The 15,761-nt window shown below is 49.3% G+C and overlaps 4 protein-coding genes across 4 annotated transcripts; 3 read left to right on the top strand and 1 right to left on the bottom strand.

The window, feature by feature from the left end:
- Positions 1-969: 969 nt before the first annotated feature.
- On the top strand, positions 970-1,853 carry ALTATR162_LOCUS3697 (uncharacterized protein; the record flags this gene model as incomplete). Its single annotated transcript, XM_043311305.1, has 3 exons — positions 970-1,066; positions 1,121-1,187; positions 1,391-1,853. 3 exons carry the CDS (start codon positions 970-972, stop codon positions 1,851-1,853), a joined length of 627 nt encoding a protein of 208 aa, XP_043167240.1.
- A 2,189-nt stretch (positions 1,854-4,042) lies between these two features.
- On the top strand, positions 4,043-5,839 carry ALTATR162_LOCUS3696 (uncharacterized protein; the record flags this gene model as incomplete). The annotated part of the gene is made up of 5 exons (XM_043311304.1): positions 4,043-4,318; positions 4,369-4,488; positions 4,551-4,635; positions 4,690-5,361; positions 5,415-5,839. 5 exons carry the CDS (start codon positions 4,043-4,045, stop codon positions 5,837-5,839), a joined length of 1,578 nt encoding a protein of 525 aa, XP_043167239.1.
- A 112-nt stretch (positions 5,840-5,951) lies between these two features.
- ALTATR162_LOCUS3695 (uncharacterized protein) lies at positions 5,952-7,672 on the bottom strand (the record flags this gene model as incomplete). The annotated part of the gene is made up of 3 exons (XM_043311303.1): positions 5,952-6,703; positions 6,768-7,246; positions 7,320-7,672. The coding sequence occupies 3 exons, from the start codon at positions 7,670-7,672 to the stop codon at positions 5,952-5,954; spliced, it is 1,584 nt and encodes a 527-aa protein (XP_043167238.1).
- Positions 7,673-8,303: 631 nt separating this feature from the next.
- ALTATR162_LOCUS3694 (uncharacterized protein) lies at positions 8,304-9,362 on the top strand (the record flags this gene model as incomplete). Its single annotated transcript, XM_043311302.1, has 2 exons — positions 8,304-8,411; positions 8,457-9,362. The coding sequence occupies 2 exons, from the start codon at positions 8,304-8,306 to the stop codon at positions 9,360-9,362; spliced, it is 1,014 nt and encodes a 337-aa protein (XP_043167237.1).
- Between the last annotated feature and the right edge of the window lie 6,399 nt (positions 9,363-15,761).

The raw sequence follows: 15,761 nt of genomic DNA, 5'->3' as shown, positions 1-15,761 counted from the left end.
CAACAACCGCTCTAATATCTGAAACGAAGACGTTCCGGTCTTCGGAGTGGCGGCCCATTTCCAACGGCATGAGCTTATGAGAAGAAATATCCTAGGGGTTCTGGTCCGTCCTCGCGATGCATAGAAGAAGAGAAGATGGATTTACGCATCTACTTGCACAGCTTGGTGATTTATCAACGATGCTGAGTTCGACTCGACTGTTTTGGCGCTGCGCTGCTCTCTTTTTTATAATTTTACATTGGGACGAGATCTAGGTGGCGCTCACGAAGTTTCTCATACACAACAAGGCAAAGCATACAGGCGAGAGGCGTGTATATAGGGGACTATGGCTGGGTGTGCTTTTGTGATATCCTTGATGACCCGATCGTATCTGTTCTGGCGCAATTTGGAGGGAACGGGATGAGCGAATGCTATCTTTTAACGACCTTTTACGTATTTATGGTGCCTGGTGATGCTGTAACCTTTGTGGGGGTAGTACGAAATGGTCAATGAGAGACTGACAGGACGCGCTGAACTCGAGAGAGACAGTTCCGGAAGCAATGCCTCGGAATGTGTTTCCGAACCCCACCGGCGAACGTTCCATCTCAGCATACGTCACACTTGGCTAAAGTGCGGAGCATGTTCAACGTTGTCCGTTTGATCAGTAATATCCTACCGTAACCATCACAACTTCAATCGAACGTATACCTTGAATACTATTTGACATTCTTACCGCACCAGGTTCAATTAAGATGCCGAGAGCTCTCTTGTTGGTCGCAGATGGATCCGAGGAGATAGAATTCGTCACACCTTATGATGGTACGCTAGCAACCACTGTCTTAGTATTTCACGCAGGTACTTCAAGTACATAAACGTTACTCAACTGGTTCTTCTCGCCAGGTTCAGCTGTGATATTCGATTTGAAAAGATCACGCCATAACCCAGCTATTCTACCGTCATCAGCACTTCTCACAACCTCGCCTTTCCAACATGGTAACCGAGGAACAGTTCTTCGGAAGAAGCTACTACACCTGCTGGAAGCGATGTGCATCTCCAGCTTCAAAAGACCGCCAGTCGAATACTACCTGTTGCCATGAGAAAGAAAAAGATGTATCATGATTAATGCTAATACATATCACAGTCCTAACCCGCGCCGGTTTCGAAGTAAAATCCGCTGGCGTATCCCTCAAGAACGAAGTTTATGCGCAGTAAGTCCCCTATACCCTCCTTGCCTTTATACCTCCTCCAGTCTTCTTCTAGTCTTCACGCCCAATCCTGATGTATCTCATCGCGATCACTTTAGATTTTCAGCTTCTTAATTTACCACGGTCCTTCATACATATAGCCTCATTACACGCCCCATTGTTACCTGCAGAAGGATGAATAGGGAAAACTAACAGGATTACCTTAGCATGTCACGCAACATCCGTATCGTGCCCGACTACCAAAACCTCGTCTCCGTCCCCTCACAAACGGCGCACGATTACTTTGATATTCTGATCTTGCCTGGTGGCGCACCAGGAGCAAAGACGTTTTGCTCCAACGACGCTGTCTTGGAACTTATCAGCAGTTTCCGGAAGAAGGGAAAATGGGTTGCGGCGATTTGTGCGGCGACGACGGCGCTGGTTGCTGCGGAGAAGACGTCTGGGGAGGAGGGGAAGAAGAGGGTCACTAGTCACCCGAGTGTGAAGGAGGAGATTTTGACGGCTGGTTGGCAATATAGTGAGGATAGGGTGGTGGTCGATGGGAATGTTGTTACGAGTCGGGGACCAGGGACTGCGATGGGATTCTCACTGAAGATTGTGGAGCTGCTGTGTGGGAAGGAGAAGAGGGATGAGGTTGCTGGGCCGATGGTTGTTGCTGAGACTTTGTGAGGGAGGGTGTGTACACGATTGTCTGGTACTGTTCGACCAGGGTCAAGCTGCTTGATGGTGTATGCTGAGTAGGGAATATGTGATGTGGCGGAAGATGATCTTCTCGAAGATAGAGAGCATGAGATCTGTTTACAGGCGTCACAAACGGTCATGTGTTCGTGTTGTCTACTAGGTAGGATGGTTACTACAATAAATGATAAAGATGCTGCATCAGAACCTGTTCACACTCTGCGATGCTACTCTGAAAGACCTTCGCCCGCTTGGAACTGATATGCAGATGGAAAACCCATAGTTTCTGTGAAACACTTCACTAATCTACATAAGTTTACAGTGTTCCATAGCATAAATGCAATGATGTTGTTACCCGGCGTTGTGGTAACGATGGATTGACACCGCTTGTCTCGAACGAGTACTTTGTAATCGGACTTTCGGACCGATGGTAGTATCTGGAACGATTGGCGAAGCGGGGAGAGATGAAAGAGCTTCAGATTTACTAGGATGTACAAACCGTGCTAAGTGATGACATCTAGAGAGCAACACGCCTTACAGCGCCCCTCAAGTCAAAATGCCCTGTGGTTCTATCTTCTATCGTCAAGATCTTATTTACTAAGTCTCTTGTTTGTGGCTATCGTGCACCTTGTTACGCGTTACGTGTACCCTCGCTTACTAGCTGCGAAGAGCTGGTTTCTTCAGAATGGGTCATACTTGCAGCAGCCATGCCCACACTGCATCACTAGGAAGGGATCCAAGAATGAAGACCTTGTTTATGAGATTTCTTTTTCCTTGCGAGAGGCACTGCATCTGCTTATCCATTCGTCAAAAAGGCCACCAGGCACTTCAACCAAAGAGGGATTGTACACAGATGGGAATTGCTGTTCCAGGCCGTAGCACATGATCCAATCGTCGGATGGATGCTGATATCCGTGCTGGCATTGCTTCGCTTAGATTGATTGTCCGATACGCGGAATACGGTGAAGCGACGGTCGTACGGGCCGGCACTATCCTACATCCTTTGCGTGGCATAATACCGTCGTCGCCATAGCGGTGCACAGATCATTGTAATACTACTTGATGAGTGTGCGCATGTGCGTGGCTTGACGCGTGGAGATGCTCATCAAACCGCCTATGTGTGTACCAAAAGAAGAATGCGTGGCGGGAGTGGAACCTTCGCCTGGAAGATTTGGTGTCTGTAAGAATATTTCAAGGTCGATACCTTGTGTGTTGTTTACCGTAATTGGAGAAATATCGTGCAACATCGGCGGCGTATTGCAGCGACAGGTGGACAAGCATGGCGTTTTGTTTATAGATTTACGGCCGCAAGCTCCGACTGGGATAGCATCAGCTAGCGGCTCAGACAGTCATGCCTCGACTTCCATTCAGCCTTGAGTGTGGATCAGGAAAATGAGAAACTGCTTGTGGAGTAGATGGCATGTTTTGGTTGCGTTCGGGAGCTTTCCCATGTAGGATTGCAGCAAACCCCGCAAAAGAATCTTCCGGTAACCGAGATGAACGGAAAGCGGAGGAGGCGTCCGCCGTAGGGCAGGGTCTAGCAGCTCCTTCCGTCTAACAGCTTCCTTGTACAAACATTCTCTCATGCGCGCACTGCGACGACAAATTGCGACGCTACATACTCTTGCCGCCGGCACGGACGCGTGTGACACGTCGGTAGAGCAGGATTGCCGACATGCTTCCGTCGGTGCTTCTTACCAAAGGAAAAGCTCCATCTAAGGCGACCACATACGCGTAGCTAGAGGCTCCATTGTTAGTCGCTTCGGTCGTAATGCAAGAACGTTAATTGGATAGCAGACGACAAGTTTATCTGGAGAGCCGCAACTCAGTATGCAAGTCCGAAACGCAACGGTACGACTTGGCCTAGTGATCGGCAAGGACATTGCCTAGTCAGACATTAGTGGTCAACTGACGGCTCTTTGGCTAGCAGCCCCATCGCCGGTATCCTCAAATTGGCGGCTTGGACCCTGACCGTATGAACCGTATAAACCGTATGATGCAGATCGCACCACGGGCCCTGATGCTTGTTCCTAGGCAGACTGGGGACTGTTAGTGATAAAGGAGGGCCACGTTGCGCCTTTCTGCGGGCCAGACATCATTTACCTTCCTGTCCCAAAAACCGAGTATCAGCAAGGTTGGCAGAATTGGATCTAGTGTCTACTTGACCGCTCATGTCAACGATGGCCAGCAAGCTTGAAAACGTCAATACCTCCGTTACGCATCCTACACAGGAGCCCACAGCCATGGACAATCAGATGCTAACACAGTTGACGCACACATTACAGACTGCGGCTATAGCTGCACTCATCTTTGCAATATGTGCATATGTTCCCAAGCTCAAGCGCAAAGCTCAGTTTCGAAGCATTCCGACCCTCAGCGGCCTCCAAAGTGGAGAGAAGCAGCGACAAGCATTCCTCTCGTCTGCGAAGAAGATGTATGAAGATGGATACACCCAGGTAAGCCACCCATAGCCGTGTGGGGATATTTCTGCTTACGCCATAATCAGTTTAAAGATTCCATATACAGAATCGCAGGAGAGGGAGGCGAAGACAATGTTGTTGTACCTTTGAGTCTACTTCCAGAGCTACGAAAGCTCCCCGATGATGTCCTCAGCTTCCCCGAGGCTGTCAAGAATGCAAGTAGACATTAACCACCAATGTCTAGTTCAACAACACTAATTACTTACAGAGCATGGAAGTCAAATACACCAGACTAGCGGTTGAAGGATCTACAGCTATCCACTCGGTCAGGTCTGACCTCACACCAGCGCTAAGTAAGTTCTGACAAGAACGCTGCTTACGAGCTAACGAAGCTAATACAATGTTAGCTCGGTTGAACCCCGTCATCTGCTCAGAAGTCGACGCTGCATTGCGAGAGTACATGCCCCCATGCGAAGACTGGACTGAAGTCTACATCAACCAGAAACTCGTCGATGTTGTCGCAAAGGTCTCCGGCCGCATCTTCGTTGGACCAGAGTTATGTCAGAACCCAGAGTATCTCGACCTGGGATCCAATTATACCATTGATCTCATGAATGCGGTCACAGCCCTTAAGAAGGTCCGTCCATGGTTGAAGCCCTTCTTGGCACCTCGTCTTCCAGAAGTTGTCCAGCTCCGCAAGCGCGAGAAACAATTAACCGACTTTCTGCGTCCGATTGTAGTGGAGAGGATGACCGCCAAGTCAAAAGACCCTAACTGGCAAGCGCCGGACGACATGCTGCAGTGGATGATCACACGATCTGACGGTAAAGATTCAATCGACAGGATTGCTCATTTTCAGCTCGGACTCATCTTCGCTGCCATCCATACCACAACTATGACCGCCACAAACATCCTGTACACGCTCGCCGTCACACCAGAGTACATTGACCCTATCCGTGAGGAGGTCCGCAACGCCATGGCCGACAACGGTGGAATCATCACTTCTCGCGCTCTGCAACAGATGGAGAAACTCGATAGCTACATGAAAGAGGTTACTCGCTTCTACCCTCCGGGCGTTAGTAAGTAAATTTTCGTTGACCTTCAAAGATATGATAACTAACCTGCGTTTTAGCATCCTTCGGCCGCCGCGTCCTTAAAGGTATAACCCTCAGCAACGGACAATATATCCCCGCAGGCGTTCTTATCGAAGTCCCTGCTGCAGCCATCTACCTTGACAGCGAACACTACCCCTCGTCCTCGAAATTCGACGGTCTTCGCTCATACAAGTTGCGCTCTAGCGGTAAAGCAGCAGATATTGCGCGCAACCAATTCGTCACTACCAACGAGACTAACCTGGGTTTTGGTTACGGTCGTCATGCGTGCCCTGGCCGCTTCTTCGCCGCCAATGAGATTAAGATGATTTTGGCGAGGCTGATTCTAGAGTACCATATCAAGATGCCGAATGACGAGACGGAACGCCATCCACAGATTGAAATGGGGAGGCAGAGTATGCCGCATCCAGGGAAGACGTTGGCGTTCAAGAAGGTGCAGATTTAAGGCTTTTCTTGTGAGATGGGATCGTGACATTCATAACGGATGACCAGCTGAATGATCAGAAATATTTATAGCCAGACTAAGCTCCATAACTTGCACGTTATAATCGCAAGCGCTAGATGGTGGAGAACTGGAGATTAGCCTCGTGTGATCCCCCGATATGTAAAACATGATTTCCTTTATTCGCACTTGTTGGTTCTAGTAATTCAGGAAGAGCAGGTAAACCCATTTGCCTTTCACTAACCTTCAAAACAAGCTGCTCACCGGCTTCATACACAATGCCCGTAGGCCAGAGCTGGACACGCAGTCTGACCACCTCCCCAGGCTTTATCTTTTTTTCGTGCTCTAGTGAAAGCGTGATCCATGTCTTTCCCGAGAGGGAGTCGGAGACATGGCGTTTGGAAGCCCATATCATGCCATTGGGACCTTGGTAACGCCAGATTCTGTTTTGCGTCATTGTCTCGACAGTGGAGGCTGGGGTGTTGGGAGGAATAGGCATGTTGAGATGCGATAAGAAAGTTTCGGATGCATTTGCTTTGAAGATGTGGGCGTGTATGTCTAGGTCGTCATGGTCGGGTGCTGCGATATCGATGACTAGAGTGGACGGACCAATGAGCATGGAATTGGCTGGAAATGTGTAGGTGAAAGATAGTTCGTCTGACGAGTTGGTCCGGTACTCTAGTACTCCTCCTTCGAGCTGCCTGTCCTGCGTAAATTCGCCAGTAGGACTGAGATGCAATCTCCATCTTGTGATTTCCGGTAGATGCCACGGTAGATCCGCAACCTCCTGATCCAACAAAGCCTGTTTAGTGAAGCTCAGCAATGCCATTCGCACAGGCGCTGTCTGAGGCCAGTCGTTGTGGAGATCTTGAGAAGGAAATCAAGGAACCGGGCTAGATCCTTGGTACGGGATTGACTGTATAGGTCGTACCATTCTTGGGATGCGTGAAGAACGAGCCTGGATGTTGCAACATATTAGTCTTTACATACATAGATGTGCGTGAAAAGAAAGTAGCGTACCATTTGTTTTGGTGCGGAATCTCCTCGAAAGCTCGCAGGGAGCCGATCGTATGGATGGGTGATGAGTAGCTGGCTCCGATGTAAGTGGGTACTTTGATCTTTGTCATATCTACACGCTTATCTTCGAGGTAACTTTTAAGCGCAGAATCGGTGTTCGACATCGCAACGTAATCTTCCAACTTATTTCTTCCTGGCAAGATACCAGCGATGGATTCATTGAACGCCGTATTCGGTATCCCTCCACGTAAGCTTTGCTCACGAAGAGGGTCTGACAAGCCCTCCAACGGCGCAATACATGCCAATTGCGGAGGTTGTTCAGCAGCAATAAAATACTGAGAGATCGCGAGCCACGAGTTTCCAGCCAGGGCGAGTTTACCAGAGGAACCCATTCTGCGGGATCAAGTCTACGGTCGTGATGAGTGAGTATCACATACGAGCTGTCTCACTGTCTCGGTTGTCTTACCCTTCAAAGTCCTCATAACCAGACAGTTGAGTCTCTGGTATACCTGCTCGCAGCGGCATGGAATGAAGATTTAGCACACCCGTTCCCGTTTTGCCATAAGGTCCCCACATAACGATGGCAGGAACCTTTTGGTCGGTTTGTGGACGAAAGATATCTGCGTATATCTTCGTTCCATCCCCGAGTACAAGGGTTTGGTCTTGATAGAAAATGATGGTTGTAGTTAGCAGGCGGCAAGTTGGTTGTTTTCTGTGACCGGATGGGAGTTTGGTCGTCCTTGGATGCAGTGGAGGAATGTTCTGCTTGAAGGCATTGTAGAATTTGAGGTCAACTGGGCCGACCTTGGAAGAAGCCATGGTATTGATGAAGTGGGAATAAACAAAAAAGGTTCGTCCAGACCTTTCTTGTCAAGTTCGGGATTACGGTTTACAGGTAGTTGAGCATCCTACGTAACGACGCTATTTGTGCTCGCCGGCGCGAGAGTATCTGCCAGCGTCACGATCCGGAGTGCTGCTGCAGCAGATGCCGCTTCGAACATCCGACACGAGAGGAGGAGCACACACAGATTATGGTATGGGAGAGAAGTACTAGGAATAGAATATAGTTTTTCGGGATGTTTGTTCACCCGAACCCGTTGTTCGAAGATCGTACAACCATCGTTAGCGTGCTCGGCCCAAGTCTTCGAACATTCTCATTCACTAGACTTGATATCACACTCGTCCAAACTGAACGAATGGAAAAAAGTTAATATGTTTTCGTTCCGACAGAACCCTGGACCGGGGGTTCGTTACGGCTTGCGCATATCATTGTAACATGCGCTGTGGGCGGTTAAGACGGGCAAATCGGGTACCTATCTGAATGCCCTTAAAACCGTAATCACAAGACGAGATTGTCCCAACTTACATCTTTACATCAGGTTCTTTATCTACACATCGAACTTACCCGCGTCTCGTTCTTCCGCAAACCAAAAGTTTACTACGTGATACCATGGCTTCGGCTTCCAACAAGGTACTGTACGTCGACGAGGGCGGCAGTTTCCAGATCCGGAACGATGTCAAACACGAAGAAATTGCAGCCGGCAAGTTGATCATCGAGGTGCGATACTCAGGTGTCAATCCAGCAGACACCAAACACGCATAGCTTGGAATTTGTTCGACCGTCATCGGGTACGACTTCTGTGGCACTGTCTTATCAGTATCTACTGGGTCGCACTTCAAAAAGGGAAGCTTTGTGGCGGGGTGTACGCCCTCGGGTATCGGACGACCATTGAAGTACGGGGCATATCAAAGCCGCCTCGCATGCCCTGATGACATGGTATTCGAAGTACCTCGCAACCTTCCGGAGAGCCACGCAGCAGCCCTGACAACCGTGGTGATGACGGCTGCAGACGCAGTGTTCAAACTATTCCAGTTCCCTTTACCCACAGCTCCTGCCGCCTACACCCGCCCTGTCCTGGTTTGGGGCGCCTCTTCTAGTGTTGGCTTTAGCGCTGCCCAGTTTCTCTGTGCCAATGGCTGCCAGAATATCTTGGTAAGTGCTTCTTCAGCCCGTTATGAGCTACTGAAGAGTATTGGAGCAACACTGGTTTTCGATTACGCCTCGTCGACAGTTGTATCAAACATCCTCGCTACGGTGGAGGCTATTGGTCAGGGACCGATCTCTCATGCCCTTGATGCTGTCCGCACTCCGTCTTCAGCGGATCTAGTTGTCCAAAGCGTGAAGAACCTAGCAGCTATGCTGACCTCTGTAACCAAGTTCGATGGCGGGTTCCGGATGCCGGTGGCGTGCACGAAAGACGGCTGGCACATCCAGCCACCTGGGGTACCGCATGTAATTGACCTTCCTGCCAGACCGGAAGATCATTGGCGTGGCTACAAAGCGTTGCAGTGGGTGGTGGAAAACTACGGTAGTCGCTTCGAGCTTCCGAAAGTAGAAGTATTCCAAGGTACAGCCGAGGAGGCGCTACAGGAAATTGTAAAGGTTGGCGAACTCGGAAGAGGGTTTGGGAAGTTCGTCGTTCAACAACCCAGCACTAAGATGCGTTAACAATGTGGTAGAGACTGTAATCTTCTGTACAAAACGCCGTCAGTAGTAGTGTAGTAGAAAAAGCAGAATATCGTCTTGGATCTGAGAGTGTGTTAGCGCAAGGGTGCTAGGTAGCACCCGCATCTGCTTTTCCGTTGCTTGTTCTCTTTCGAATACACCTCAGTCTACTTTATCTAATGCCGTCGCGCACAACCTCTTATAAAAAGCAGATACGCATTATAGGGCAACCCTGCAAAAGTATACGCAGTTAGCGAGCAATTCACACATAACGCCATCTCACCGTTCGTGTACAACCATCGCAGTGATGAGCTATCCCTTAGTTATAGGATACATTTTCCTTTTTGAGAGGCCCTTGCTATCAAATTATCCAACGTGCCGGGTTCGCTTTCTATAAGGGTATCTTAGCCGTATGCACGATCATGCACATAGTGTTGGGACTTCAACCCGATAGGCGACGCACTTTCTCCTCCTTACCGATGAGCAATGTGTGGTGTTGCGTTTAGATGCGTCATGCACTAACAGTCGGCTTTAGGCCAGCCAATCGAGTGTCGTTGGCCTCAAGGGAAATGCCTTGTTTTAGTCTCAGCCAAATAATTCCAGCATCACTACATATCTAAAGAACGAGCTAGCTTTAGTATATTAGCCTCATGCATGCGTGAGTAGAAGTCTCTGACGAAGATTCTAGTGGACTATGATGTTCTGTCGTCAGATGACGTAGTGACAGACATCGGTGTCGTGAATGTCTGAGAGGACGAAAGAGGAAGGCGTACATCCGACTGTGAGGGTGTAGGGTCGTCCTTCGCACCCGAAGTCCAGGTCCAATATGGCTGTTCGCTGACTCGTTACTGATTAGCACCGTTCGATTGAGTAAATCTAGAACATCGGCATTCAGATGCGAGCCAGTCTTGTGTGAGCTGCTATAGACAAGTCTTTCCTTCACACGTGGTCGAAGTGACCTCAATCATGCAACGCTTTTATCGTGGTAATGGCGGAGGTAGGTCGCCGATCAGGGCTGAGTAAAGGCAGAGATTCGCATTGGTCAAGGGTTGTGAGCGTTGTTAGTCTGACACCTCACATCAAGCCACTTTGTCGACTTGAATTATAACACGACGTCAGTATAACTCTGCAGGCAACGGATTTGCGAAGTTTGAGGCGACTAAGTGAAATAAAACTATTTCTTCAATCATACACTCGACCATCCTTCTCCGTGTCGCACCTTCTCGAAGGCGTATCTGCAACCCGACATCAAGGTTCAGCCGTATGATGGGGCGCTCCTTGATCCCGGAATACGGTTTGCACATTGGATCACCACGACAAGCGCCAAACTGTAGTGCGTTACGGGCCGCAATCCAGCGGTGTGGGTGGAGAGAGAAAGAGCAGAATCGAACGTGGGGACAGCAAAAGAGAGGAAGGAAGGCCGTACCAACAAGTATGATTTGCCGACTTCGCTTCCTAGAGCGGCTAAGCGCGAACCACTCAGTGACAGGTCGCCCCCTTATCTCCCACGTCTCAAGTAAACATCCCACTCGCAATTGTTGCACACCGTGCCAGCAAGAAGCAAAGCATTGAGGTAACGGTGTATCGATATTAACGAACAAAAGAAGACAACAATGAACCGTAATGTTGGGGTAGCAAGTAAGCACACACACACACACACCGCGCGAACCAACACTCCGGGACATCGGTCACGCCCGCGCCCTCAGCCGCACGGACATACACTGTGACCCTCCTTTCTTTGATGTATGCCGTCATCGAGGCAAGGCCTTTCTCGTAAAACCGCTGTGTAAAAGAAGGGATACGTAACGCCACGTGGTAAGGGTGGGAAATGTAAGATGGGGGTTAGGAAGCGGCCTGTGCAACGTGAAGTTACGTTCTAACGTCTTTGCTTTTTCCCCCTCGTCTCGATCCAAACGATATTTCAGAATGATCGTGTCCACGTCGAGTTTCGATGCCAAGGGGTAGGTCAGCCACTTTCTTCCTCTTCTTCTTTTTCTCCCTCATCTCTCGTGTCCTCTCGTCGCCTCTCGTTGCCGCCGTTGTCCCTGTGTGTGTCTCCCACATCGTCGGCGCACTTCCTTCTTTGACAAGTGTCTCCGTTGAAGTCGTTGCGCTAACTCAGCCTTGAGGACTGCATCATCGATATCGGGTAGCAGTGTCCAGACTTGGAGCCGCTCTGTGGTGAGGCTGCAAAGGCCGTAAGTGGATGCCATAGGCAACTTCAAGACCGGATCCGACTGAATCACGTTTGATGGGATGTTGCCGCAAAACTGTTAAGAGGTGGTGTCGAGACTGTTCAAGATTAGAGCCGGGTACCTTACACGAAGAGCTCATCTAGTTCAAAAAAGCATCACAATATAATCCAGGTCTTCACGTCGACCGAGCCTAGACATCTAGCGCAATCAGCTTGAGCAACAAATCCATTGCAACGACTCGTCTCGTCCCGCTTTCCGCACCTTTGTACCGCTCTCTTAACAAAACTCTCACGCTCGATACGACCGTTATTGCGACCACACCCAACCCATCCTGAACATGTGCTACATCGTCTACACCATACACGTGTGCAACCACTGGATACCCCAGCCCCAGCCAAACAACGGCCCAATACTACGCATATGCGAAGAAGCAGAAAAGCTGCGACTTGGCCACCCCTGCCCAGAGACACAAAGAGAGCACAAAGTCATGAATCGAAGTCAAGGCATGTGTACAGGCTGCATGTGGAAGAAGGTCAGCAAGTAAAAGCAGACCATGGATCGATAAACGTTGGAAACAAAAGCGGAGACTTTGTGGGGGTTAGAAGACAAGGACAAAGAGCCGCGGTTGAAAAGAAAACGGGTGGCAGAAAGATGTGGGGATGAGAAAAGGGAAAAGAACAGGATTAATGGGTGGAGAAGGGCCGAATTCACCTTTCTTGCTGGTTGGTCAGCTCTGAGGGGAGGGCTAAGAGAGATGACGCTTCATTCTTGAGTTTGTGGGTGGGTGTGGGGGGCGCGACGTACGACAAGCACCGCCGAAGCAAGGCCGGAGTGAACACCCACCTTCCCAACAGGAACCGATTGCGAGGCTGTGAAAGTAAATACACGTGCATTAAGCTCCGATGCATGCACGATACGGCCCGGGTCTCGGACCGATCATGTCAGATTTGCCATTTCTCTGGAGAGCTTTCCTCCTGTCACGGCGTATGGGAGTTTTGGAATACAAATATACCCCTGGAGGTTGGTGTTGTCTGCGCTGGATTCTGGGGGAGTGGTTGGGTGCAATATGTTATAATGTCAGTAGTAAGGTATTCCCACTTTGTCCAATACACGACCATTGTCTGATGTCATGTCTCAAGCTCCAAATCTGCCTTGCACGCAAATCAATGCTCAAAGGGTCTCAGTATGTACGCTATTTAAATAGTCTTGGGTGCGGGTCAATTCCACCCGTCACTGCGATGTGCCTTCCAAGGGAGACCAAGACAAGCAAAGCCTTTTAAGCACTGACAGTTCGTTACGAATCTCGGAATCAAATCCAGATGAGTTCATCTTGGCCACAGACGCCGCGTGTTGCTAGGGCTTACTCGTGTCATGGAACGGGCGGCATGCGGAAGTAACCGGCAACCTGTTTCGTTCGGCACCATTTCTCCAGTGTTGGCGGTTGACCTCGGGATGTGGGGTATTGACTACTCTTTTCGCGGTTTGATACAGTCAGCACTAGGTAACTTGCTGTTTGTACTGCAAGGTTGCTGGAAGTAAGGAAATGAAACAGCATTGCACTTTCATGTACTAAGAACTTGAAGATTATGTATCCTACAATCTACTCTTACATCAGGTCATGCCCAATAATACGAGTCAAACTAGGCTACTGCTTCCATCTTCTGCAATTCAATATAGTCCTGTCTGAGGTGTTGCTATCGATCCCATGTTTTTACAGCCTTCGAACCGATCTCTGCGAAAACAGTGGAAGGTTTAGTTGTGGGACAGCTAGGAGTATAGGTGTAAGGATTGGTACCGGCATGTACTTACTGGGTAGTTCACACGTAGGCGCACCCCATGCAGGGAATAAATTAAACAGGTGTAGAAACCCCTTCTACTATGTTGTCTACAAGAACACTACGTAGGTAACATGGATATTCTATATAGCCATAGATAGCTTAGACATCTGCACCAATATAAGATATCTTATAGTTTTTATTATGCGTAGTTGTAGGGTGCAACGTCGTAGATATTTTTAGCACCTATTTAATTTCTTCCTTGTACAAGGTAGGCGTGTATCTTTAGAAGATATGGGTGGTACTATGGTTGTTGCTTGCCTGAAGCAGCTTTATCAATAACTCCAGAGGACACCAATCGAATCACGAATGATAATTTTCTGTTTATCCAGTATTTGTTATGATGAAGGGTTGCCTTCGGTTACTATCACGAGTATAAGAAGTAGTTAAATGAACGTGAAAATGTAAAGATCACCCAAGACCATACTTTTTGTGAAGCCAGTAACGCTATATCGTTCCCATTCGAGTCTGCGCAATGCCTTCCAATTCTGTGGAACCAGGCTAGACATTGTTGTAAACATTTGCTAGAGTGCGCCTGATACTGAAACACACACTGTCAATGCCGATATTATCCATATTGAAACATGGCAGAGAAGCAATATGTGCGCACGCGAGAAAGACAAAGAGTAGCTATACAACAGTACTGGGTGTCGCGTATGAACACGAACGCCGTCACAGAATTAGTGCTGGTTCATCAAGATTTCGGCATTTCCTGTGGTTTGTTTACGAACGACACAACATAGGACAGGTTTGACTTCGAAGGTGTTCTCGCTCCATTGCAAGGTTGTGATGCATTTCGATGCGGTGAAAGATGTGTGCCTGAATCGTGGTTGTTGAGTGTGACGTTCTTGCACTGAGAGGGAAAAAGAAATCCAACTTAAGTCGCGGATAGACCCCAAGTGAAGCTCGATCGTCAAATTGCGACGATGATGCCGATGCACCATCCGACTTTCGTACTGCCATCTAAAAAAATGTGCGATATACTCACGCGACACGAAAATAGAAACTGGAGTAAAAGAAACTCGAGGCGTAGAGCTTTGCATGTAAACTACATTTACCTCTACCTGCAGCATTGGTTCGGCACGAGAGTGACGATAGCCGTAGCGAAAAGCGCCGCATCAGCCACCACACCCTTGCTCCCACTTTTGCTTCTTTTGCTAAAGACGGCCTGCAGCCCGCATGATTGCTCATGCAGCCCGTTTCGACCTCGGGAATGTCATCCCGGAAGGAGGATGGATGTGGTCCCACTTTTCCCAGGGTTGCACCGAGAGGCCGCTCGGTCCCACACGACCCTGAGGCGAACATCTTCATGACAAGTTCATGGCGTACACGAACCAAGGTTTCCAGCCAGACACATTGCTGCGTTTTTGAGGTCGCGGTAATTCTCGACCGTAGAGCCTCCTTTGAAGCGAGTGGGGATTATGGGGGCCTGGCAGTATTGTAGAGGTTGCACAACGCATCATGCGCCCTCCTGTTTCTTTGAGCTTCATGTGGGCATGCAACTCTGTTGCTTCGACAATCTAGGGATCAAGTGGGGTGATAAGTGGGTATCGGAAAATGCTTGACCTTCCTGCACCAGCAGCGACTAGGGGCATGTCGGACAGAACAGCGAGTGCACAACTTGTCAGCTAACGGCGGTCACCAACCACTCATCTATGTCGCCCGGAATCCGTCGATCGGCTGCATTAGCTATATGCAGACTCACCCGGAAAGCATCGTAGAGGGGAAGATCGTAGCAATTCACGGATAGAGCCATGTTCCAGATGTTGTACTCTCCGGGGGGACGACATTTTGCCAGTCGTGTAATAGTACGTGACGGCGCGCAGCATGTAGGTGGGCGGAAGCACCAAGCGTCGTGCAACGTTCGGATGTATCTCACATTATGTGAGGGGCAACGGTAGGTAGGGGTGTGGGTGTGGATTACCGCTGGTATAGACGAGGGGTATTGGCTAAATACATAGCTTTACTCGCCAATGCGTGGAGGCGGTTTATTGATAGATAGTCCCTTGTGCTGGTGACTTCTGGATGGACAGGTCTGCTTGCAAGGCGGTTCATGGAGGACTAGCGATGTAGAGAAACCAGAAGCAATTACCGGGTGCCGCTCGTTAGGCAACTAAATGAACGTAGCAAAATCCCCGGGCTGCAACCGCCAGCTCAAGTGCCAAGACGAGGCTCACCCTTCGTTGTCCCACAAAACACGTTTCGAAAAGACAATAGTACGATGTGCGAAAGTCATGTCGCTGATGGCAGAATTGAAAGTATATATATCGACGGTCAACACACTGTCGGGTTCACGGGTCACGATGCGGGCGGACGGGCACGATGTAGATCTGAGCCTCGACCTGACAGACCGACGCGACGAAACGTTCTGC

The sequence above is a fragment of the Alternaria atra genome, assembly GCF_907166805.1.
Source record: "Alternaria atra isolate CS162 genome assembly, contig: 23, whole genome shotgun sequence".
NCBI classification, from domain to species: Eukaryota; Fungi; Ascomycota; class Dothideomycetes; order Pleosporales; family Pleosporaceae; genus Alternaria; species Alternaria atra.
The sequence above is the reverse complement of the archived record's forward strand: the minus strand, read 5'-3'. Positions and strand labels throughout refer to the sequence as shown.